We start from the raw sequence: 26,256 nt of genomic DNA, 5'->3' as shown, positions 1-26,256 counted from the left end.
TTTTCCAGCTTAAAGGCTTGTAGTGCTTAAGTAACAGGGGACAAATTGTCAACAAAAAGATAATGTTTCTAATGTAATACTAGTGCTTCAAAGGTAGAGAATCTAGAGAAATGAGATCAGTGTGTTTGATTTCTGGATGATGAAATAAAAGGCATTGAAGTGCTTATGTATTCATATGCATCCTACTTTCGGTGATTGTCTTCACACTCAGATTTTTTTAATTTGGGCTACAGAAAATTTCCATATTAATAAATCTTTCTTTGATCTTGTTTGATTCTCCTGAAGATCAGACTTAATTTTTTACAATACTCTTTTGAGACTTAGTTTCCTTTGGTTTTCCTCCTTCTTGTATGACAGGATCTTTTATGATCTTTGTATAAAGTGTCTTTGACCTAAATATGAGTGGACAAAGTTTTTGAATGTTAGGATAGAATGGATGTTTTTATCTCTGCATTATGTTCTGTTGTAGATTGGCATGCTCTTAATTATTTTGTTTGTATGCCTTGCTTTTTATCAACATTTTAGACTAAACAAGTTGGATGAAATCTGTGAATCTGAAATTTCTTCCTTTTTTTACATATGATCAGATAAAATTAAGAAATTGAGATTGTACTTAGTATTCTTTTTGAAAAATAAAATGGCTTTCAAAGACGTGAGCTGCGATCACTCGTGAGATGTTCTGCCATTCTTATTTTTCTGTCTCCTGTCCCTATTAGCGCAGGCCGCTGTGACAAGCCTCACGCACAGCACTAGTGCAGCACGTCGAATGAGAAACATGAATGTGCTTAAATTCACTGACACAGGAGTTTTTTTGCTGATGACAACTAATTCAGTACTTTAAAATAAAAGTGAAGTTGCTGTGCAAGAAGGCCTAATCTTTTATTAAGACCCACTACTTAATCATTACTTTAAAATTGTTTTCAGAGTTATCTCCCTGTGGCAGTAAAGGTTCAGCTCTCAGATGAACTTGTGTAGTTAAATGCGTATTTGAACCCCACCTTCTTTGCATTATGTCTCATTAAACTTTTCTATCTGACTAAGATACTTACCAAGCTGAGAGCATCAAGAACTTCAGATACCCTTCTGGCAAACTCAAAGGCTTGGAATCATTAAATAAAATAAGTTTGCATTTTAAAACTAAATATGCAAATTCAATTGGCTTTTCTGTCCAAACTCACTATGATATTAGGCTTTGAATTTTAAGTGCAAAGGGACTTTGTGGTGCACAAACTACACATGCACTAGCTGGAACATTGAACTGGTACTGGAATACTTTCAAGCTTCGGTTTGACTTTTTGTTGTTACTCTAAATATATCTAGCAACAGAAGAAGCATTGTTTCATGCTTAAAATATGGAGCTGTTTTTGATTATTCCATGTTGCTTTGCCCACTTTCTGTGGCTGTTGAGAGTTATTTAAGAGTTTCAACTCCTTTTTTTTTGCTGAGCAGTGAGTATTTAATGTGGTGGATGTCTTTTCAGAGAAGCTAATTCCAGTGATATATCCCATGCACACATAAATATAAATCAAAAAAAAAGAAAAGAAAAAAATATTCTTCCCTTGAAACACATAAATAGAACTTACTTCAGTAGTCCTAATAAACGCTGGAGGGAAGGGATGCCATCCAGAGGGACCTTGTCAGGCTGGAGAGGTGGGCCCATGCCGGGCTCATGAAGTTCAACAAGACCAAGTGCAAAGTCCTCCATCTGGGTCGGGGCAATCCCAAGCACCGATATAGGCTGGGCAGCGACTGGCTTGAGAGCAACCCTGAAGAAGAGGGCTTGGGGGTGCTGGTGGACAAGAGGCTCAACATGAGCCGTCAGTGTGCACTAGCAACCCAGAAAGCCAATCGTATCCTGGGCTGCATCAGGAGAAGCGTGGCCGGCAGGTTGAGGGAGGTGATTCTGCCCCTCTACTCCACTCTCGTGAGACCCCACATGGAGTACTGCGTCCAGTTCTGGAGCCCCTACTACAAGAAAGATATGGACGTGCTGGAACGCGTCCAGAGAAGGGCCACGAGGATGATCAGAGGGCTGGAGCACCTCTCCGACGAGGACAGACTGAGAGAGTTGGGGTTGTTCAGTCTGGAGAAAAGAAGGCTCCGAGGAGACCTTATAGTGGCCTACCAGTATCTTAAGGGGGCCTCCAAGAAAGCTGGTGAGGGACTTAATTAGGATGTCAGGTAATGGTAGGAGTAGAGGGAGTGGATCAGAACTAGAGATGGGTCGATTCAGACCGGACGTTAGGAAGAAGTTCTTCACCATGAGGGTGGTGAGACACTGGAACAGGTTGCCCAGAGAGGTGGTGGAAGCCCCATCCCTGGAAGTTTTTAAGGCCAGGGTGGAGGGGTCTCTGAGCAACCTGGTCTTGTGGGGGGTGTCCCTGCCTATGGCAGGGGAGTTGGAACTAGGTGGTCTTTAAGGTCCCTTCCAACCCTAACGATTCTATGATTCTATTTATCACTCTGTTTTCTTTAACGATTGGTTGTTTTTTTAAGTAAGCACTACAAAAGAACATTAGTATTTTGTATCCTGAAAAAGTAATCCAGAGTTCAGAATTAAATGCCAGAAAGTGAGCAAATACCGTCAAGTATGAGCATAGTTGGCAAAGATGTCCTTTTGGACCTTTTCTTCTAATCTTTACTTAGTTTGTTTCGCACTCAGTGCACTTCACTGGCTCTTTTATTTGGGCTGTAATGAGTTTTCGTCCCGTTCCAGGCTAGTTTCTCCCTTTTTCTCGTCTCTCCAGAGTGTCAAGAGCAAGAGAATTAAATGTGGGTCTACCCTAATGCATGTGTTTTACATGATGGAAGCCTGTTTCCTTATCCCAGAAGGCTAGCTGATCCCAGAAGGCTAGCTGGTGAACTACTTCACTTCTTACCATAAATTTTTCTTCAACTCCTGTTGATTGTTGGCAGTGGTGTGAGTGGTTACCTCATCTTGACTGCAAAGACTGGGTCCCTTGGCTCCTTCTGTCCTCCCAGGTTGCCCTCTCGGGAAGCTGGACTGGCCGTGTATGTACAAGTGCACGCACACATGTAAGCATTTTCAGTTTGAAAGACACAGATCTTTTAAAGGGCAATTCTCAGTGTTTTGCAATTAAAATAAAGCACCTTATACACAGTCACTGAACCATGCTACAGAGTTCTGCCTGCAGTTGCCTGTCAGTTCTGTTGAAAAATAGGATGGGAATTGAACGTAGAAGAAAACTACTTTTTAAAATATCAAAACTACCGTTTCTGGTAATCTTTAAACTTTTTCTTATTACGTAGATATAGTGATACCTCATTCTGTAAAGTGTATTCCAGCTGCATGGCCTTCCTCTTTTTCCCATTCAGAATTCTCTTCTGAACTTGTCTGTAAAGTCTCATCTTTTCTTAACCTTTGTTGGGATGAAACATCTTAGGAAGCAGAACAGCGTTGAACAAGACTGTCAGTAGTAGGGTGTAAGCACACCGGACGTGGGATGCTCCTGCTTGCAGAGGCAGCCCATCCCCTCGTCATGTGGGGGGGTGGGGTGTAGATGGGTATGGTTTGCCCATTGAGCGGTTCCTCAGAACTGGGCAGTTTCCACAAAGGTGTCATGGGGCGCTTGGTGCCAGGCGAGCAGCAGCCTCATGTGAAGCGGCTCACAAGTAAACCCAGCAAGAGCTACTGTTGTTACACTCTTGTATGCTCACCACATCAATGTGATTTAATTCCATCTCAACTCAGCCCATTATGCTTGCTCTAAAATAGCGAAGGAATTGCACATCTTAAGCTCACCTTTTCAGGTTTTTCTGGTAAAGATCCTCCAAAGAGCTGCAAGAGTCCCAGCAATGGGTGTACATGCAGGAGGTGTGGCAGACCCGCAGCACCACGGTTACCCAGGATGGTGTCCAGTCAGCTTTTGAGTCTGCAGGGATGGAGGGAGGTTCTACAGCCTCTCTGGGAGCCTCTTCCACGTCTCTACTGCCCCACTGGTTTTAGCAGCAGTAACGTGCTAGAGGCTGACAAAGGCATGATTCCCCTATCCCATTAGGAACCTCGGGGCAGCTGGTGGGCAGAACAGTTGCATGCAGGTTGGGACTCAGCCAGCCACCGGGCTGAGCACTGGTTGTGTTCCCGCCTGCCAAGAACACTGGCTCACCTTCTCCCCCCTGCCTGTAGACGAAAGCCCGCAGTGGCCCTGGCAGACGCATTGCCCTAGACCAGTCTCAAGGGTAGTTAGTGGTACCCAGGCTTTTGCCATCTTCTGGTCTCCTGCCCCAAATAAAAGTGCAAGGTTTTTTTACTGCTGCTTTGCTTCCAGCTCATGCCTGAGTGATCTGGGCAGTTACAGTCCGGCTGTCATTTGTTTGGGAGGTGTTTGGGAACACCCCATGGTGCTTGTGAGGAACCTGCTAACCTGCTCAGCAATAGGATCCTGGACTGTTAGCACTTCTTTTTTTTTTTTATTATTTCTTTTTATTTTATCTTTTTTAAACGTCGTAAGCACATTGCAGAATGTAAGATTTCTTCTGCTACAGCACAGTTTTATATCATATATTTTTTAGGTGGGTTTGGAATCTTTTGTTTCATTTCAGTAGACAGGTTAAGAGAGCAAAAGACAAAATCAGCTATCTCCGAAATACACGTTGAGGGAAGTCTGGGGACCGTTGTCTGTTCTGCAGTCACCGTCAATATTCAGGTGTAAGGAGTCTCTGCATTTTCATTGTTTCAGCTTTCTCTTGAAGGCTGTGGTCCTAACTCTGTCATGCTTAAATAATGTGAATTCCAAGATCTGCACCAAACTCCAGTTTACACGTGTTTTGGTAAAGTAGTTACCATTCTTCTGGTTTCTAAACAACTTTTATTGAATGGAGAATTAGATGTATTTTATTAAGTTTAATACTGACACATACACTGTAAAGGTTTTCATTTTAGTTATCCTCCCTATTCAATAGAAGGATTAGTTTAATCTTAAAGTTCAAGTTCTCTACAAAATCATTACTTTAGTCATCCATCCTTGTATCTTTTTGTATCTTAAGGGGAATAAAAAAGCAGTTTGTTAATCAGATTATTCCTTTCAGTTGCATCCCTAGGTACAACTAAACTGGGATTTGATTTCCATTCTTAAAGCTTTTTGTGTGTGTTTTTTAAAGCTATTAAGTTGTTTCCACGGTTACTTTGACCACTGAGTAAGAACTCTGGTGTTGATTGATGCTTATGAAACTTTTTTGTCTGGAGGCTACTTGGCAGTGGAAAACTCAGAGGTTTTAAAAATAAGAAAGTGGGATTTCACAGGACCTTTCCTTATGTTTTAGTTTGACATTATTAAAAAACTCGTAAGAGGTCATCTTCCTCCTATTCCAGAACTGATGTTTGTCTGTATTACATTGGGGTAGAGACCAAAGAATGTAATGTAAATTTAAAGTATTGTTCTGGTAGCTAAAATGTTTGAAATTACTAACGTTTAAGTTAGTTACAAATAATTTTGGGTTTCTTGCACATCAGTGTGTGGTGTCTGGTTGTATTCGGGCATTGTAACAAATTGTATTTTGACAGCTATTACTCATGCATTTTTCTAGTATTGTTTCCCTAATCACAAGTAGTTGTGTGGAAAGCATAATTTATTAGCTTGTGGATCCCACAAGCTTGTTCATTTTGGGTCTGTCTTGTCATATATGTAGATCCGAGTATCTTATGGGAATTTTGCTGTAAGTTGGCTGAAATGTGTAGATTTGTTCATCAGCCCAGTTTTTACAAAATAGAAGATGCAGGATTAGGGTAAATTAAATATACAGGATAGATTCAGAGACTTAGGAAAGGATGATACAAGCACATAAAATGAAGCTCGCCGTCCCACAGTATCATGTGTAATTTGACTGTAGCCAGCCATAAATAACATTACTTGTGTGGATCTAGAAACTCCCTTCTTGCTGTACTGTGAGAATAATCCATTCTGTAGAACCATGAGGTACAGCCCAGCTGCCTCTGATTTTGTCCCGTACCTCTCACTGTGCTATAGACCCATGAGCCTATTACGAAATTGTGTATGTCAGCTCTGTTTCGGTCACATGAAAGGAAAAACCTGGCGCTTTCAACATGTGTTTCTGCTGTCTTTGAATCGTTACTGTGAGCAATATATTTTTCTGTTGTTTTGAAAATATATTCTTGATTTAGCTGAAATTGCATTTCCTGCACCAACAAGAGATTTCTCTGTTTTGAGTGTATTTCCCTGTTTTGATGTGCCACTTGGTATGTTGTGAACCAATAGCTTGTTTTTGCTTAGATAAAAACATCACTGTTGCTGTCAAATTGCACATAAGTGGACTTCTCACTTTTAAAATGGAAAAATAAAGCTTAGACTGGCCGTCTATGAGTATACCTACTAGTGATCTAAATTTTAATTGAGTGTGAGGGGTAACCCAACTAATTCCTCCCTTAACTAGTTCAGTAAACGGTACTTTCAGATGGTCTTGACTTTAGGATATCACAGTGATGCTAAAATACTTTTTCAGAATTCATAAGCCAAGGAAACTTCGTTTCATCTCTAAGGATGAAATCTGAAAAGTACTTACTTTGTTGAAATTGAGGTTTTTTCTTCTGTCCCTACTACGGTAAAAGTCTCACTTCCTTGGGTATTTAAATTTTTCTGGTGGTTATCTGGATTCTGCAGTGGAGGGTGCATGGTGAGATGAGCAATGCTGAATTGTTGCTGGCAAATATGTTTTCCTATGTTAAATACTTTATTTCAGTGCACTTCTATGCTTTTTATTTTGGTAGAGCACATAACGGATGACAGAATTTTATTTTTAGCAGGTGACTCGTGCCTGGAGAACGCCGTGCAGGTTGTGGCAACATCTGGCCACAATGCAGATTTTCCCAGTGGCAATCAGCCGGGCTCGGAGGACACTTACAGGATGAACTTGGCTAAAGGAGTCTCAATGTCGCTGCCGTCTTCACCTCTGCTGCCACGCCAGTCCTATTTGATGCAGTCAAGAGCAAACAAGAAGTCTCCAGGTAAAATGAAACTGATGAGCAACTAAAATCTTCCTAGCACTGTAACTCAGTTTTTGATATGCTTTTTATAAAAGTAACACAGTAAAATCATATTAATCTTTGCAATAAGAACACGAGCAGGGAACGCTTTTTGCATGTTCTCAGGGGAAAAAAGGTAATTGGTGACTAAACAGAATATATTATGTGGCAAAGAATTACTCCAATTGATGTCGCAAATACCTATATTGAAATATCTGAATATGTTTAAAAATGGTTATTTATGATTTGTGTATCAGGTGGAAGACAGCTGCAAAAGCCTTTATGGGTGTGTGAGTGATGGTGTAAGAGTGAATGCTGTTTGTGGCTTTTGCAGTTTGTTTATTTTACTCGTATCTACATACATAAACATATTAATAGATAAGTTGCTGCTGAAGTTGTGACGAGAAGCTTGTTAATTTTTAGCGGTTGTGCCCTCAGTAATGACCGCATACTTATGTGTGAGCCTTGCTAAATAAGGTGCTCCATCTGGTTCCTTTTATCAGCATTCTGTACATATAAATCATTCCAACACACTAGCATCACTGGGGTTCGTTGGGGTCAAAGCTTGAGCGTCAAGTGAAATTGTCCATATTCCTCTTACTTGTAGAGACACTCAGGAGCTTTAAGGTTCTTTGTTGGAAAGTTTATAAGGTCTAGGAACAAAGAGTGTTGAAAGTTGGTTTTTGTCAGCACTGAGAAATATCTTGGTTAATGACCCATTTTACATAAAATCAAAGGAGAAATGTTGCTCATAGAATTGCCACAGGATAGTAAATACAATTTGTAAAAAGTATTTATTTTTGCCTTTCAGAATTTAAAAATTATAATCTCACTTCATGTTTAAATAATTTGGGGTTGGCTTTGATAGTTCACGTAAAAATTTTGAGCCCTAGAATGGTATTTTGTTGTTTTGTCTCTTACTACAGGTGGTTTGTGTGCTAAAGAACTTTAAAAGATAGGCTGAAGTAATAGAGCAGAGGAAGAGATTGTCCTTTGGCATGTAATGATTTTTTTCTACCTTTGTTTCTGTTCTATAGCTCTGTTCATATAATCTAGGCATGTTGATGGTCATATATATATAAGGTGATACCATTATATAACTTAGTCCTTGAAATAAAATTCTACTTAGTGTCTGCCAGACTGAAGTGATGTATTGTATGTATACTCAACAGTAATGATTAAAGAGTATCTTCACTAAATGCTACCCAGGTTTTAATGAAGATTTTTTCATAAACTTTTACTGAGCCTTTTTTAGTGAAAAATTTTGGCTAGTAAATTAAAAACAGTCAGATTTTCCTCACTGTGTTTCAGAGTTATAAATTAAAAAATAAAAGTTGTAGTTAACCAGTAGTTATTTGCACTAATATTAATGAAAACATCTATATTTGAGGGCTTCATACTTGGTACATTGACACTTCTCTAGCGAATTTATCTATACTCTTACATTTATCAAGTCCTGCATCTGTTTTTGCCGGTTTGAAAATACCTACTTAAATACGCTTATATGATCAGTGAATAAAAGTAGTTTTTCCTGGTTAAATAATTTTAAAATGATGCATGGGAGAACATTCTGCAGTAAGAAATAAACTGTAAAATGCTTTATGTTTTTATGTAATTGGTATTGACATTCAAACTCACAGAATTAGACTCTAGTTGGTGATGTCTGGAACAGAAAAATCTTCAATGTAAATTAATGAAGTGACAAGTGCTCTTAGTGCTTTTCCTTTCATTGCCCTTTCTGCATATTTCCAAGGGGGTGTTAATCTGTGGCTTCAGGGGGGTATTTTTGGTTTTGTTTTTTGTTCTAGTTTCACCTCTTTGCCTGGCTTCAGTACTGCCCGAGCAGCAAGTGTTTCTGTTTCTTGTCATTTCTTCAAAATGTGTCAGCGTTTTGAGTAGGACTTGAGCAAACTTTTTCCTTCTGTAATTGCTTCATCCACAGGTGTGATGAGAACTGAACACAAGTGAGAGAGGCACCTGTGTGCGGCGCCTGTGGTCATAGCTGCTTTCTGCCCCTCCATCTGCAAGGGGGTCAGGCACCAGAGCCCCATGGCACGCGGAGCGGCAGACTCGGGAGAGTGGGCTGAGCTGCTGCCCAGGGACACCAAGGGCTGCTCGGTCTGCTGGGAGGGACGTTGTGTGTTAATTATTTGCGTAGGAGGTGGGGGAGCTTTTTCTTTGTGAGAAGAGGTTGGAAGAGTACCAGTGTTTCTGGCCCCAGTTCGGTCCTCAACTCTAACTATAAAAGGAGGGAAGAGAGAAACTATATCTTAAATTACTAAGGAGCCTAAAATTATTGGCAGAACTAAAGCGACCGGTTTATTTGGAGTTGGAAGCTTCCTTAATGGAATAGTTCATTGAGGAGGAGGTGAATAAAACAGCAGACGCAAACAGAACAGGGAAAAAGTTGTCAGCAGGACAACTCTGGGAAGGGGAGCAGTGAATGAAAACCTGTCACCGTAAGTTGAGTTTCTTCTAGTGTAAAGCTAGAGTGAACGTTGCTTGGGTTGGTAACCTTCCAGGTGTGCAACTAAACCAGTATTCATGTTCTTAAAGGGGTAATACTTGATTGTACTCTGATTTAGGAGGGTCAACTAAAAGAATGAAAATACTGATTTATAAAGGAGGTTACAAAAAATTGGTTGTTGGAGTTTCAGGTGTGAATGAAAGATAGCGCCGCTGCCCTTGAAGTAATGACTGTTTACTGACTTAAATTATTGGTACCGTCACGCTCGAACAGAGAAAGGCAGTGGCTTTCCTTTTAAAGACGTCAGCGAATGCTAAAGATGACTGCTAGAAGAGTCTTCCATAAATGTGCGACAGAACTTTTAGTTAGTTTTTAAATTAAGCTTTTAATTAATAGACAAATTAATCAGCATACCTGATACTTGAGACTAGATTAGGCAAGAGAGCTGGTCTCACCTCGGGCGGCAGTTTTGTGCCCGACCTGAACGCGGGGCAGGCGTTGCTCTTGGTGGCAGTAAGCTGTGCGGGTGCAGGGCCCCGTGCCCGGCCGGGGCTGTCCCCAGTGTCGGTGCACGTACAGGTTCATTTGGTGCTGACGGGAGGGAAAGCCAGTGCAGAGGAGTAGGAAGGAGATGCACAATTTACAGTAGTCTTGTGGAAAATCAGCTTTTCTGCAGCCAAAAAAAACATTAAAAATTACTAGGAAGGCAATAGATCATAACCCAAAAAAAAGTATCGTTACGGAATTGTGTAAATCTATAGTTCGTCTGCTGCAGGAAGACACTGGTGTAGCTCTGGTGATACCAACTGTAAAAATCTACAACTGAGCGAGAGAAGAGCTGGAGAAGGGCCGCAGGAATGACTAGAGGTGTGGAATGGCTCCGAAAGAGGAATTCTTTAAATAGACTTGGCTGCTATTTTTCTGCCTGGAAGAAGGACGATTGGTGGGAAAAGGAGACAGAATGATTACTATTTCATGCAATGTTGGGTTAACTTGAGGGTGATGCAGATTGTTAAAGAAAGGCTGGGATATGTTCTTGGGAAGAAAATCCATCTACAATGCTTAAATAGAAAGTGACCACTTCTGTCTTGGGAAACAGTAAGCCACCTAACACAAGTCATGGAAGTGTATCAGGGAAGTGTGTTTTCCCAGCTTAGATTGTTCTTTGCTGTTTGCTGCTGATAAAATACTGTCCCAGACGAACCTTTTGTCAGTCCCCATTCATCCATCTTAGGCTTTTGGAAAAGAGCTTCCATTGTGCAGGTACGGTTCATGTTTAAATGGGTCCTGTTACATCCGTGGATTAATTCAGGTGTCCCATTCTAGATTAGTGCGTGAAAATAAAATTACCATGAATTTTGCTAGTTATTGTAATGTTGTGTATCAGATTTGCAAGTACTTTAAGTCACTTCCAGATCAGTTTGTGAGGAAGAAAATTCAACAAAGGATCCCCTCCACAATTTAAAGTGTGAGTGTTAAAAATACGTCCCGAAGATACCTTCCGTTCTGATCTGTTTTATGTGACTGCTACATGTTGTTCTGGTTCTTTTGGAATGGTTGCTTTTTGGTGTTCAACTTTGATACATCTAGTACTGCTTACAAATTGCAGATTTGGACTGTTGTCTCCTTAAAGAATGTGAGTTTGTTTCAAAGGAATGTATTTTTAGCTGCTTTCACCAGGGCCAGTGCCCCTTGCTTTTGTTATGAAATGGTGTTGGAAGAGCACCCTCTGGTGATAGTTGGTAACTAAGCTGTCTTTTAGTTTCAAAAATGTCATCTCATAGTCCCTAGGTAGAGATATAAATATATGCTCATGTATCACTTACATTCCCTGCCCGGTTATTTCTCAGCTGAGATGTGTGCTTTTCACCATAGTCCTACGTTCCAGTTTTAGGTGGAATCTGAAGGAACAGGTAGGTCCCACAGTGCCGTGTCTCGGAGCTCCGGTGTGCCCCATCCCCGCCTGGGGCAGTGTGTCTCGGCCGGGATGCGGCAGCTGGGTGCCCTCCATCTCGGTCACCCTGAGCAGCCTGAGGCCAAAATGCAGAGAGTTGCAACTTGTCTTCAAAAGCAGTCGTCAACCTTAAAGAACTCATGAAAATCTGCCTCATGTATGTATTTAAAAATCATTTGGCTGCAGCATGTCAGAGGTGTTTTCAAGTGAGGAAGCTTCCTTTCCTGATCTTATGGCGGTGTTACAGGATAGAGAGAACCTGAGATTGTAGTTCTAATGTACACGAGGTTGTATTTAAATAAGAAGGGAAAATCACTCTCTATTGCCAAAGCTGGGGAAATCCACGGAAATACCTCTGGTTTAGTATTTTGTTACACCCAGCGACTGACTGTGTGTCTAGGGACTTCGAGCTAATATTTAGGTTCTTCTTAATGAAACTTACCACACCTCAAGCTCACTAAAACTCTGAAGTTTCAAGTGGCTTTGTTAGACGTATTACAAGAAATCATCTTAATGAAAATTTAGGACAAAACTTTGGGCTTTGGGTTTGAGTTTTCAGTACCACTGGTGATGGTGTTTCCATTCCCCATGCCATTTAAATATCTTAGCTTGACAGTGTGTAACTTCACAAGTTTCCCTGTTGATGCTTTTCCAAAACTCTTAGTGTTGCAAATGCCTTTATTGATAGAAAATTCTGTATTTTTCAGGATGTGGGTAAATACATGGTGGCTTTTCACTTCTACAATATATTGTGCGTCAGCATAGCAGTCTACCTGCCAGCGCTATCGGTTGCTGAATTGGGATCAGAATATCACCCTGTGTTTGTGTGATAGTTGTTGATTCAGTAGTGCCAGTATACTTTTTCTGGGGAACCTTTAGAGGGCAGCATCATTCCCCTTCTGTTAGGCAAGTTGAGTCCTTAGCATTTCCTGTGGTTGCTACTAAACCATATTTAGCAAAGAGTAGCATCGTAAACAGCCTGAAACCAAAGCATGAAGCTAAAGGGAGAGTAAAAGAGTGAATCAGTTTAATTTTTGAAAGGTATACGTGTGTGTGTGAATACACAATTCTTTTTAATACTGAAGGTGGTATGTTTGAACTTAGTACGTATGTGAACTGGGAATGCTGCTGTTTAATGAAACCAGAAACCATTAGTAGCCACTGATGTTTTCTTTTGTTTTTTGAACTCACCATCACCGTTCCTTATCATGAGGGCATGTGTTGGTATTTGGAGAAAGTATGCTGTAATATAAAGCTTCTTGGGTTTGAATTATTTAGTGTGTCAATGTTGCAAGCTGTCTGCCTGTAGTCTTTTTTCCTAGCTTCAAAGATGCTGATAACAAAATTATCTCCCTGTTATAATGGAAAATAAAGCCCTGAATGGAAGAGGCCCACTGAAAGTTGTCCAAGTTTGAACATGAAAAAGTTACAGGCTTTACAAATACAGGAAACTTTTTCAGGTTTGTCACAGCAAGCAGATTGGGTTTGTTTTCCAGCAGGCTTTGCATTCCAGAAAGCCCAAAGTGTTTCTTTCTTACAGGAGTGGAAGTGCGGCAGCTTGCTAGCCTCTACAGTAGCAGCTGTGTATGTAAGAAATAATTCCGCTACTTTTTTTACGTTGTGGAGGACAGACACTACGTATGAAACTTGCGGTCCATCTGGAAAAAATTAGATGCACTCAGCTTATTCCCATTGCAGGCCCGATCAGGAAGCCCAAGTATGTGGAAAGTCCCAGAGTGCCAGGGGAGGCGGCTCTACCACTGAGAAAAGGATCCGAGCAAGGAGAACCCAGTCAAAATGGTAAGAGTCTGTTCAGTGGTACTTCATTTGGTAGAACAGCTGTTCGTTTCAGAGTGATACAGAGGAACCTGCATAATACGGAAATCTGATTCTTTATTTGTAAGAGTGTTTTGCTGATTTAACATTCCTATGGCAAGGAGGAGATGCTTGCCATTATACTTACGTGATCTTTATCAATTCTTGGAGCTGTGCATGTACTGCAGGCAAAATGATGTCCAGGTGTTGTTGATTGCTAGGTATGCCAAAGACCTACTAGAATTTTTCTGAACTTGATTCCAAGTATGTACCTCTGCACTGGGTACGATACTCCATTTTAGAAATTTTGTGAAAGCTCGCTAAATAAGAAGGCAGTAACATTAGATTCCTGTGTTGGCAGAGCTGGGAAAAGCTACCTCCTTTAGTTACCTCCTTAGAGTCTATTGGTATTCTTGGAAAGTCTCGTGTTCATTAAATTTGACTATTCTAAGACCTGTCAATTTGCAAAATATTCTGTAATACAAAAACTTTTGCCATTTGCTTTCAAAAAAGGTACCATTTCAGAGACTTCCTCCTTTTGGGATTGAGAACCAGATTATTAGATATTCCAGAGTAAAACCGTAAGCTGCCCACAAAGTTAAGAAATACGTGCATTCAAGTAGACGTTGAGCTGGAGTGAAATAAAGAAGAATGTTTGGCTAGTAAACTACTCCCGTTTGCAAACTGTGGGGTTTATGTCACTCATAAAATTGAAACATTGTTGAAATAATGCTTACTGGTCAAGCTCTTCAGTTAAAATCATCGTTTTCTATGTTTTTATTATAGTCTGCAGCTTGGGGAAAAATGCGTTGTTTATTGCAAATGCCACTGAATGTCAGCTGGGCCTCACGTGTTAGAGTGAAGAGTGAATACTGTCCTGGCTCTCATTGGGGTTAGTGAACCCATAGAGGAAAGACCAAAGCAAAAGGGGCAGTTCCGCCTTTTTTTCCCTTTGTTTTTATTTTTGTTCCCTTCCCCTGCTCTGTCCGTGGCCTGCAGGAGGGGATGCTGCCGAGAGGCCTCTCTGTCCTCTCTTAAACTTGCATCCCTCCCGCCCTTCGCCCCTCCTCTGGGGCGCTCCTTCTCAACTAGGAACTTGTTGTTGTGTGAAGTCTCCACGTTCTAAGCTGAGAAAGCTCTCTGGTGTCCCCGCTGCCTTCCCACCGCCTGGGCAACGTTTCCCCCGCTCTTCCCGGCTCCGCAGGGTGAGGCAGCAGCTCTGCGCGGGGAGCACCCGCCGTGAGCGATTGCTCAGAGCCGTTAGAGGATGCTCCTTCAGTAATTGGCTATTTATACTGAGGATGGGACAGGCCTACAAATTATTCATTTTTTAATGGACAAAAGAAATACTGTTTAAGTGCTTCTGCTAGGGAAGAGCATTACAGGTTGGTAGGTGATGCCAAACTGCTGGCCTCAATGAAGGAAAATGGCAGAAGACACTAGTTTGTGAGATGATTTTAGCCCCCGGTGTTTTCTGGAAGCAGCCTGTGATGGGCTGGTTTCGTTGGAGGTTGCCCCATTTTGAACTTTGTCTCGTTCTATCTGCTGGATGCCAGAAGACATTTTAAAGCGCTGTGCTGATAAAATTAAACATTTTTGCAACCAGAAAAGCTGTGACATTTAGAACTGGTGTCACATCCTTTGCATAGCAAGCACAACAAAAATGTATGGTATTAGTCGTAGTGTTAACTGTGAGATTACGAAACATCTGTGGTACTAACTTGCTCTTTTCACATTTTTAACATTACATAGAACTTTATAAAAAATTACTGGAACAGAATTTCGGTTTGACACTGAGCTTTGGTAGCGTTGAGTTTAGTGCTGCTGTTAGGAGAATCATCACGTCGATGATCAGTTCAGTGATGACCTGGTTGCACTCAGCCATTTCTGTTTTGCCTGGCAGGGTGGGTGTTTTCTCCCCTGGGTTTGTGCAGATACACAGAGGATCCAAGACCCTGCAGCAACTTAAAGTCTAACGGACAAAAAGTTTAAATGGCATTAGCTTCTCTGTTATATATATTGCTGACAGAAGAACTGGTGTTTACGTTTCATTGTACTTTTTCTACCTCTTATAAGTTTCCAAATACAAGACTCTAATCTTCACCAACTTTTCTCCCCCTACTCCAAAGCAAAGCCTGATAAGGACTCGAGCTGTTCTCCTGCAGCACAGGAATTGATGACAAGATTGGGTTTTTTGCTGGGAGAAGGGATCCCAACTTCTGCTCATCTAGAAGAGAAAAATGAAGTCATGGTAGGATAATGGAAAATAATATATTTAATGTTCATCCTATTTCTGAAAGGACTAATGTTATTTTTTCTATTTGCAAGTTGTAGTTACTTGATACTTAGTGAAATACAATCCATTTTAATAGACATATGGTCGTAGAATTGTAAATAATTATAATAAGTGTTTGTTTGGTTTTGTTTGAAATTGTGACTTGATCTTGCATTCTCAAAGAAAAAAGAAAGAATAGACTCCTCATCATTTCTGGAAGTTTAATCGACTGTGAATGTGAATAGCTTCTAGGGTTCTCTCTGCCTTATTTTAGTGTTTAGGAGGAACTTTTTTTCCCGTCTACTCTATTCCAGTGATTTATGAGAATGGAAAATGTCGGTGGCTTGTTAAAATAGGAGGATGCTTTTGGGGCATGTGTGTTTGTTTTTTCCTGAGACGTTCACTTCCTTTTGACAGTCTTTCTCTGTCATTTGGGGGAAGAGGAACTGGGGAGAACAAGCAGCTACAATCCATATGAAACTTATCTGCTAACCAAAACTGCACAGTGACTACCAATCTCTCCGTCTTCCCCTTCCTCTCTCTACTTTTAGTCCCAGGACTCATAAATCTTAGTGCATCAGTTTGGGCTTTACTGATGGTGAAATACGAATAAGACTGCGGTTCTAGCGTTTGTAACTCAAAGAATAAATAGTGGGGGCGGAGGGGAGGAGTATCCAGTAAAATGTTTAATAGAGAAGAAATCTGCCTGACTGCAACTCTTCCACTGAACTGTGAAATTCCCTCTCTTCTTCAGAAGTCACTTTTTAAGTGTAATCTGAAAACATGTCATTAAGTTTCCCAATCAAGATAAAGCTTCTGCTTTTTGAAGATTTTGCTTGAAAAATGGGCTCTTTGCTTCGTTCTTATTCTACTTTACCTTGGTGTTTCTAATTTTCAGCACAGTACCGCGCCGACTCCCGTGCAATAACTACCGATGTTTCTTCCCATTGCAGTATCCAGTAGCCAGTCAAGGCGTGAGTCCGTGTTCCACCCTCACGAGCAGCACGACATCGCCCAGCACCGACAGTCCCTGCTCAACCCTCAATAGCTCCGTCGGCAAAGCGGCAGCCAACAAAGGTAGTCCCTGTGGAACCATCAGCAGCCCCAGCTCCACCCTGGAGAGCAAGGACAGTGGGATTATAGGTAAGCATCTTAATTAGTAACGCAATTAAGAGAAATCAGTCTTCTCTTAACAGTACAAGTCTGAATAGCTGCTTCATGACATTGTGTTCGATTTTATGCTGTCCATGGATCCCGTTTCAAATCCACTGCGCTTGAAAGATTGAAATTATGTTCTTCGGCTATAACAGTTACTGTTGTTAGGCGTGCATTGCTCTTGTTTTTCTGGTGCAGTTCTAATACCTTGTGGACACCCAGGTGGCTGTTTTAATACTATTTTCTGGAAGGTCAGGATAAAATGTAAAAACCATATTTTTCATGTTGTTATAAACCATTGTAGGAAGGTTTATTCTTCTTTATTGCTTTAGTCAATTTTTTTTTTAAATGCTGACTCATTAACCAGTTGATCCCTTTGAAAATTGGTTTTGTAACAGCTGTTAAGCTTACCAACAAAAATCAAAGCACAGAATGCCCCCTAGCCTGATGCTTTCTCAATATACAAAAGTGAGCTTTTGGTTTTATTTAAGTCTAGCTGATGGACTAAATTTAGGAAGGCTGAAAAAGGGAAGCAATTCTAAATCTTAAATGCCTGGATTTGATATTGTCTTTGTCTCTGACTGTGAAGTTAGTACTTTTTTATTTACAACTTTTGTTTATGGAAGGAACTCCAAGTGAAAGTGTCTCTGCCTGCCATAATGAATACCACCATGACGATCATTGGTGTGGGACTTGCCAAGAAGTAGCGATAATACATGTTTTCATAATGCATTTGATAACACTTTACTCTGACTTTATTTTATTATAAAGTGAAGTAATTAAGTTATATAGTCATAAGTTACAACATAATGTTATTTTTACTGATCAGTTACCCTAAAAGAGATGTTTATCATGGGTCAAAAGACTCATTTGTATAACACTTAAGTACTTCAGTTGCGTAGTAGATTGATGACAGCCATTGTCCATGGTCAATTTTGTGTAAGATCTCATTTTGAGATAGCATTAATGTTTTGATGTAAAGGAAAGGGTATATCAGAATTCTTGCTTTTGGGTTCACAGATTTCAGTCATTGCCTATCTTGAGAATAATGTACATTAGTTGTAGGTTGTGTCAGAATTCAGGGTTTCCTGTTTTGATTACACTGATGCAAGTATAAAACAAACTGAAATGATTGTACAAGTGAGTTTATTGGTGTAAAAATACAGCAATGTACAACCAGAAGAAAGTAATGCCTCTTGCTGCGAAAAATATTTCTGTCAGTATACCTTAGTCATTTCCTTGTTTAAAATGTTTTGTAAGGATTTTGCGTTTGTAATACAGTAGCTTAAATCAGTTACCTGAATGACTCGGGGATCTATGAGAGTTGTGCCATTAAAACAAAAGAGACTTCCTGGGTAGAACATGGCTAAAAGATACTTCTACCTTAATGAACGCACCTATGCTTAAGCTTTTCCTATCTCTGTCAGCGATGTGTAGACTAACTATTGGGCACTTCTGCGTAGCCATGTTTCTTAAAAATTTCGGACCTTTGTTAAGGTTCTTTTAAGTGGTGAGTGTTTGCTTTTTATAAAAAGAGGAATCGTGTTGGTTTGGAATACTTTGTTGTTTGGAGATCTAAGCCAAGGTGTTTGTTCATTTGTTTAAAGTGGTACAGCACTGAAAAAGCTTCGTTGACTTTGCAAAAAAGTTTAAGGACTGCACACTGTTTTGCGTGCAACTTTTGCTTATATCAGTGAGAGTAGCATCAATGTGAATATAAAAATTGGCATTACTAATACACTAAACTGCTTCTCTAGTAGGTGATACAGAAGGGGAAAAGGGGATCCTGTTTCTCTGTTCATCGCATGCTTTCCGCCTTACTGAGATCTTCTGTGAGGTACTGCGGCCCAGAGGAGGGATGCATGCATGTTTTGTATATGCAGTGTAATGTCACAGAAGATGTGTTTCTTATGCAGATACTTTATGAAGTCTTGGAATAAATACATTTACGGTATCACTAACGCATGGTTCATCCAAGACCATGGAAGCAGCTGCTGGTCTTGGAGTGGAGTGGGTTCCTTCTTTCCTTCCAGAAAGGCAGGACAATAGGCTGGAGCTCTGTTCTTTAACTTCCTTTAAAACCTGTTCTTGAGTGAGAGCCTCCCTTCTCTCAAGTGGGCAAATTAAGATAATGATGTGAACCTACTACCCACGCTTTGCAAGCTTGAAATATTCTCGGAGTATGCCCACGTTCTAAATGAGGTCAGAACTAGCCTCAAGTTTGTTTAAAATAGTAAAATTGGCATGACAACTGCATCATCCGTCGTATAACCTTGTAAGTACTAACAGTTTTAAGAAAAGATTTTTGAACCCAGTGATAAAAGTTGTTTATTGAATTAATGAAAAGCAAAGAGTTTCAAAAATAGGAGAAACGTGAAAATAAGCCCTTTATTATACAGGGAGAAGGCAGGATGGTGGAGTTGAAGCGCGTGTGTGAAAGCTGGCAGGGAAAAACTCTAGAGAAGATACGAGGGTGGGGGGGAACTCCTGTATAGTCCTTCAGTCAAGTATATGAGGTTCATGATCATGGGGCTGTATGAAAATCATCTGCTGACCTTCTGCTGAGCTGTCATTCGTGTCTCAAATTCAGGGAGAATTTGAACACCCCTTGGCAAGCTATGGCAGCACCCTTACATCTATAAAGGCAGGAAACCAAGAAGGGAAATAAGAGGAACCTCTCTGATAAATGACCATGGGATTTTTTTTAAATACAAATGTGTCTGTGCATTGAAATTTGTTATTAGTAGTAAATGTGCATTTTAAATTATGTTTAGCAAGTACATGTTTTCTAGTGTCTTTGACAGAGATCATCCAACCATGAAAATAACTTGCTCCTTCATGCTACTTATGTGGGCTTCTGTTGTGTTTCTACTCCCACGATGTTTTCTGGGCCAGCAGACTCTGATGGGAAATCTATCTTTTCTTCCTTTTCCTCTTTTTTTACTTACGGTTCAGGTTTCTTTTAGTTTTCTAATGTTTTACTGCTGTAATCAAATTCTTCTTGGCCTCTACTGAGTCTGACATAATAGTAGTGGAGGCAGGTTTTAATCTTCAGCAATGAGCTAAGTGGGAGAAAAGACTGGGCTACTGGCCAAAATATAAGCTTTTCTGGATATTTGCCACTGTTCCAGTATGGAAATTTTGAGCAGCAAGGTTTCCTGATGCTGCATTTCACTCCAGGAGGAATCATATTTTAAAATATTTCATGCTTCAGAAGGAGTTAGGTCTTTTGACATGAAAATGAAGTAAGTTTGTCATACAGAATTACAATCTAAGCTGTGTGCAGAGGTTAATGGAATGCCTGAAAAGCTTTTTCTTCTGTTGCCTCTAAAATGTGTGTCATATTATTGGTATTTCTTAGAATATGAGCTATTGAATTTCAGCATCAGATCTTAAGTTTCTTGTGAATGTGAGACTAAGTTGGAGGAATGCAAAATTCTACGAGTACCTCATCATCCTGCAGCTGATGTGAAAGAAGAAAAGCTGGTGCTGCCTCTGACCAGCCAAGCCTCTGAGTTCTAGGGAGCAGTCTGTGCATTTTATTAGCGGTCTAGTAGGCCAGAACGTTTTACTTGATGATTTGGTCAGTTGAGTGTAGAATCATCACATATATACCTTAATATTTAAAATTTCAGCCTGGGAAGGACCCACAGTTCATATAGATACTAATATTTGAATTGGCATTGATATTTTTTATTTTTTTTTAAATCCTGATGTCCTTTCATGCTATTTTGTGTTTTCCTCTGTTGCATACATTCATATATAAACTAGCAGTTATAATGAAATACTTTTTCTTAGAAGCTGGGTCAGGGTAAGAACCCCAGAAGTGTATAACTGGGTAACCTTGAACATTACTTGAAGTTGTTAAGTTTTCTTTTCTCTCCTCCTGAAAAAATGATACAAAGCAAAAAAATCCCCCCAAATCAAAACAGAAAAAAACCTCACTACTACTTTTTTCTGACATACCGAGCTTCTTTTTTTTTTTTTTCCTTCATGTTTTATTTCTCCTCATCAGTTGATTTGTTTGACTTCTAGTCTAGACCTAACTTTTTTCCAAGGTAGTTTTGAGTGACTACGTTTTCTGTCTTATAGGTTTGCTGTTCTCATTGATGTAGGTGAGCTTTCAGGTGTTCAAAATGCATTGAGTGTTGGCTTGACCTTTAATAAATACTTATTGTTCGGTTATTTTATGGAAGTTTAATGTAAGTATTGAAAACATTTTAAATGAAACAGAGTAATTTCACTATTAAACAGAAAAAGCAGTATATATTTGCAAAGCGTTCTTATGCACTGTTTTCCTCTGGTGTGTACTTCAGTTGGTATTTTTTCCTCTCTTTTTCAGCGACTATAACAAGTTCATCAGAAAATGATGATCGCAGTGGATCCAGTTTGGAATGGAGCAAAGATGGAAGTCTCAGAGCTGGAAAACAACAAGGGATTAGTCATGATCGAAGAACAGATAATTGTTCACCGGTTGCAGAAGAGGAAGGTGTTGGATCTGCTGAGAATTTGCCAAAAGAAGTACCAACAGGAGAGGGTCCCGTTCCTTATGCTCAGAGTTCTGGCTCTTTAATAATGCCTCGTCCAAACTCTGTTGCAGGTAAAGTCGTGAGGCAGAAAAAAAGGATGTTCTTAATGACAGGAGATTTCTGCTGAATCTTCCTGTTGAAGTTATGTTGTTAGTATGAAAGTACTTTTATAGGACAAAAAGAAAAAAGCATAGATTCTAAACTGAATAGATGAGCATTACCTAAGCAGCAACCACCTTCTTTTCACAGATACTGTAGCACTGCGGCATAAATTTGGGGGAATTTCACTCTGAACTAAATGGCTTTGTTGCCGAAGAGGACTGCAATAACTGCCCTTTCTCTCTTACAGCTGCCTGAAATACAGAGCCCCAGTTTTAGCTTTGGCTTCTTTTAGACTTATGAGTGTCTGAGTTTTCTTGAGTGTTAAAAAAACGTAGACTAATTTAGGTTCTAAGAGGCCCTGGACATTTCTGGTCCACCATCTCACTGGAAGCATGTCCAGTTAGAGCAGTTTGGTCAGGGCCTTGTTCAGTTGAGCATTGAGTAACTCCAGGGATCAATATTCCCCCACATCTCCGGGCAGCTTGTTTGGGTATTCTAAGTGTTAGTTTTCCTTTATATCTAGTGTGAATTTCCCATGCTTCAACCTGTGTTTGCCTTTCATTCCATGCCCCTGCCAGAAGAGTCCAATTGTGGCCTCCTGTTAAGTAAAGAATGACCTGCTGCCTTAGCTATCTCTGTTCAAAGCTGAACAAACTCAATTCAAACCTGAGACATCCCTCCCAGTTTTGTGCAAAGGAATTCTGCCCAGCCTCTCATATTTTTAAAGCAACATCCACAGGAGCATTGGCTTTTTTCATCTCTGGCTCTTTTTCTAGTCTTTACATGTTTTCATTTAATGCTTTAGTATTGATCCATTGCATTCAGGATTTCTTTCATTGCTGTGATTTTAGACTGGACTTTAGTTTTCAGGCTGAACTTCTGCTATCTTAGTACCAAATACCCTGACTCTGAACATGCCACTGCAAACCCCATTCACATCTTACAACTTGTACCTGTAGTTTTGACTTCCCTGCTTTACCCTAGGAAGAGATGGTATTCTGTTAATGCTCAGAACATGACCCTGAACCTCCTGGCAATGCTCTTCCTAATGCAGCCCAGGATGCTGTTGGCTGCCTTTGCCACAAGGGTGCATTGCAGTCTGTGGTCAGCTGCTTTACCACCAAGGTCCTTCTCTGCAAGGCTGCTTTCCAGCCTGTCAGCCCCTATTGTATACTGATGCCTGGGGTTACCCCTTCTCAGATGGAGAACTTTGCATTTCCCTTGGTTGAACTTCAGGAGATTCCGCTCAGCCCAGTTCTCCAGCCTGTTGAGGTTCATCAGAATGCCAGCACAATCGTTGGGCATATCAGCCATTCCTCCTGGTTTTGGGTATCTGCAGACTTGGTGAGGTTGCACTCTGTCCCATCGTGTAGGTCATTAATGAAGATGTTAAATAGTTCTGGACCCAGTGTTGACGACTGGAGTTACACCACTAGTGAGTTGCCTCCACCTGGACCGTGTGCCACTGGTCACAACCCTCTGGCCCATCCATTGAGCCACTTTTAGGTCCACCTCATCGTGCACATCTATCACCTGTACTTCATCAGCTTGTCCATGACTGTGTGATAGGAGACAACATCAGAAGCCTTACTAAAGCCAAGGTAGAGAACATCCACAGCTCTCCCCTCATCCACCAAGCCAGTCATCATCTTATAGTGTCGTAGAATCACAGAATAGTTTGGGTTGGAAGGGAACTTCAAAGATCACCTAGTTCCAACCTCCCTGCTGTGGACAGGGACATCTTTCACTAGATCAGATTGCTCAAAGCCCCATCCAGCCCGTGTTCAGTTAAGAGCTCCTTGCTATCCATGCAGGTCTCCTGCCGTATTTGCTTTTTTTCCAGCTTGTCAGAATGATTCTTCCTTGAACTTGCAGGATGTTATTCTTGAGTGCCAACCGGCTCTTTTGGATCCTTCTCTCCAGGACTGTGCACCATGGGATTCTTCCAGGCAGAGCTCTGAAGAGGTTAAAGTCCATGCTCCTGAAAGCTGGTGTTGTGCTCCTGCTTTTTGCTCTGTTCTCTCATGTTAGGATCCTGAACTCCGCCATCTCGTGGTCACTGCAGCCAAAACTGCCCCCAGCTGTCACATCTGTGACAAGTTCTTCCCTGTTTGTATCAGGTCCAGCAGAGCATCTTTCCTTTTTGGCTTCCCGGTCGCTTATGTCAGGAGGTTGTTGTCAGTGCACTCCAGAAATCTGAATTGCTTATGCCCTGCTGTGTCATCTGTCCAACAGATGGAAGATTTTGGATTTGATAGCAATTTGAGACCTGCTTTGTGTAATGTGAATGTTCATTTGGTTTATTTCTGGTGAAAAAGTATATATCCCTGACATAACTTGGCAAATATGTTCTCTGGATTTTCAGCTCTTCTTTGGCATAGCTATTGTTTTGGTTTAAAAATTGAAGAAAAGAAAAAACGTTATCCAGAATTCTGTGGCATTCAATAGAAAAGGAATGTAAATATTTCCTCAGAGTTAGAGTACTAGCAGCTAATTTCTGAACCTCTTCTTAACGCTTCTGACCTCACTGATCTGGTTGTTCTCATAGTCAAAATGGAAACTATTAACATGAGAACTGTTTACCACATGAGGAGGTTAAGGCAGACGTGAGGGCCATCAGAAAGGGAAAGAATCCAACTAAATCTTTAATGAACTTGGTTGAAAAGCATTTTGTAAATGTTATAACCTGAATGACTTCAACCACTGCCATTGTCTAGAAAAACTGATCTGTAAGTACTATGTTTAGGAAAGAACTGTAATAATTAAAAATATTCTTTGTAACTAACGCTGAGAGAAAAATAAGCTTCAATCCGTTAATACTGTAGCAACAAGTTCAACCAAACTGGAAGATCTGAGTTACTTGGATGGACAAAGAAATGCTCCTTTACGCACTTCAATTCGCTTACCTTGGCACAACACCGCTGGCGGCAGAGTGCAGCAGGAGAGCAAAGGTACGTGTTCACGTCTGCGTCTGCCTCGGCACAGCCCTGCAGCTCTTCGCTGTTTTGTAACATGGGTGTTCTGAGACCTTGGTAAATGCCCCTCCCCACTGAGTGATATTTTAGAGTGTGTCGCTCGACACATCTGAAAATAAGATGCATGCTTACTCTTTTTCCTGCAGAATGCTGTGGTTTAGAAGTTGCATGTGTGGCTTTTAATAAAAAATCAGTATATTGTTTATCTAAGTGTGCAGGGCACGGTTTAGAGTTAGAGTTAGAAAAATGTTTACACCCATTTATATAATTATCAATGCATTTTTAAGAAAACTTTTAGATTCTGCGACTTATTAACTCAAGTTCAATTGTGAAAAATTACTCAAATTATACTTGTAGTTTCTCTTCTCTAGAATTTAATTCACGTAGAGATGACCTGAACTGAGCAAATAATTTTTTACTGCTTTCATGATGGAAGCTTTAGGAAGTCTGTTTATGAACACTATTAAGAAGGCCACTGACTGGAATGATCTTCTGAAACAGTGCTGTTTTATTGCATTTATTGCATGAATTTCTTCAAATAAACTTTTCTCCCTGCCACCTCCTTTCAGCTCGTTTCGTCCCCTATAAGCCTCAAGACATTATGCTGAAGCCACTGTTGTTTGAAGTGCCGAGCATAACCACAGACTCAGTGTTTGTTGGACGAGAATGGCTGTTTCAGGCAATTGAAGAAAAACTGAGGAACACTGATCCAGCAGAGAACAGGGGAGCAGCCATCACTGGAAATGTGGGATTTGGGAAGACTGCAGTTATTTCTCGGCTGGTGGCACTTAGCTGCCATGGAGGTCGCATGAGGCAAATAGCTTCAAATAGCCCTAATTCATCACCCAAAGGTGTGTTCCTTTTCTGAGTCACTGTTTGGGGTTTTGTACTGGTAACAAGAGTCAGAATGTTGTTTGCTTTTCTGCCTTAAGGTCCTCGGGCTTCATCAACCCCTTGGGAAACACTTGTTTCCTCCAGTGAAGAAAGGAAACTTAAAATTGTATGCTTTGACAAATAACTTGCACTTAATACAGCATGGGCTCGGCCCATCAAAAAAGCTGTAAAATGGAGACACTGTATAAAATCTCTTCCTTCTCCCAGGCAGTGCATACCCTGGAGTCTGCCGGCAGGGTGACTGTATTGGCTTGTTCTCTCCCGTTAGTTTGGAAACAGAGAGGTGACATGTTTCTTCCCCACTGTGTACCACACACTGCTCAGTACCGTGCGTTTTCCACGTAATTTCAGTAGAGGCAAGAATAAAGCTGTGGAAACCCATTCTGTCTTCTGCTGTGATCCATCGGATTCTGTCAGCACACTGATCCAGTGCCTACGTTAACTGGAGGGATGGTGTGACTGTCGTTACTGCTTCTTCCCCTGCTGACACTTCAAATAATAATATTAATAATAATAATCATCAAAATTGCTTATATTTCCCAAGAGTTCAGTTATATAATAACTGTTAGTCATCAATGAGTTATCACATACGTAATTTTCATAGGGAAGCTGTTCATATCATCATGGTTTTGCTTTCTATAATTCTATAGTTTTGATCTAAAAGTCAGCTGAATTGTTTAAAATTGTAAATTGCAAGTATGTGCCTGTATTTATCAGACTGGTTGCAGGCTTCTTTTAATGCTGTCCAGTTTTAATTTTTACTCTAGCAGTAAAGATATTCCATGATGTTTTCCGATAAAACAATCCGCTATCAGCAAATTTGGTCTTTTTTGTATTTGTTCCCTCTTATAAGTAGGTGGTGACTCCAGTCTGGAGATTCCCTTAAGTCAGGTATCTCCGTCTGCTCCTCCAACAAGTGGTACCAATACAATGAAGACCCTGAATTGTCCTGGTAGTCCCGAATACCAAAACCAAACAGGTGATTCCGTGAGACGCCTTGCTTCAAAGGTAAGTTTTCACTTACTAATAGGTTTTCAGTGTATTAGAAAACCTCTAACCTGGGGGAGACGGGAGTCTGGGTATCCCAGTC

The 26,256-nt window shown here is 40.6% G+C and overlaps 1 protein-coding gene across 2 annotated transcripts in view; it reads left to right on the top strand.

Annotated features, from left to right (window-relative positions):
• The window catches only part of TANC1 (tetratricopeptide repeat, ankyrin repeat and coiled-coil containing 1), an 82,160-nt gene that overhangs the window by 30,399 nt on the left and 25,505 nt on the right, over positions 1 to 26,256 (top strand). Inside the window, exons 3-10 of one of the 2 annotated variants that reach the window (XM_054208494.1) lie at positions 6,779 to 6,982; positions 13,120 to 13,221; positions 15,366 to 15,487; positions 16,465 to 16,654; positions 21,009 to 21,266; positions 24,123 to 24,248; positions 24,842 to 25,123; positions 26,023 to 26,174. In XM_054208494.1, the coding sequence (XP_054064469.1) occupies positions 6,779 to 6,982; positions 13,120 to 13,221; positions 15,366 to 15,487; positions 16,465 to 16,654; positions 21,009 to 21,266; positions 24,123 to 24,248; positions 24,842 to 25,123; positions 26,023 to 26,174 (1,436 nt within the window). Of the gene's footprint in view, positions 1 to 6,778; positions 6,983 to 13,119; positions 13,222 to 15,365; positions 15,488 to 16,464; positions 16,655 to 21,008; positions 21,267 to 24,122; positions 24,249 to 24,841; positions 25,124 to 26,019; positions 26,175 to 26,256 lie in introns of both variants that reach the window. The other variant, XM_054208493.1, reaches the window with a different exon arrangement.

The sequence above is a fragment of the Rissa tridactyla genome, chromosome 7 (genome assembly GCF_028500815.1).
Source record: "Rissa tridactyla isolate bRisTri1 chromosome 7, bRisTri1.patW.cur.20221130, whole genome shotgun sequence".
NCBI classification, from domain to species: domain Eukaryota; kingdom Metazoa; phylum Chordata; class Aves; order Charadriiformes; family Laridae; genus Rissa; species Rissa tridactyla.
This window is presented reverse-complemented; position numbering and strand designations above follow the sequence as displayed.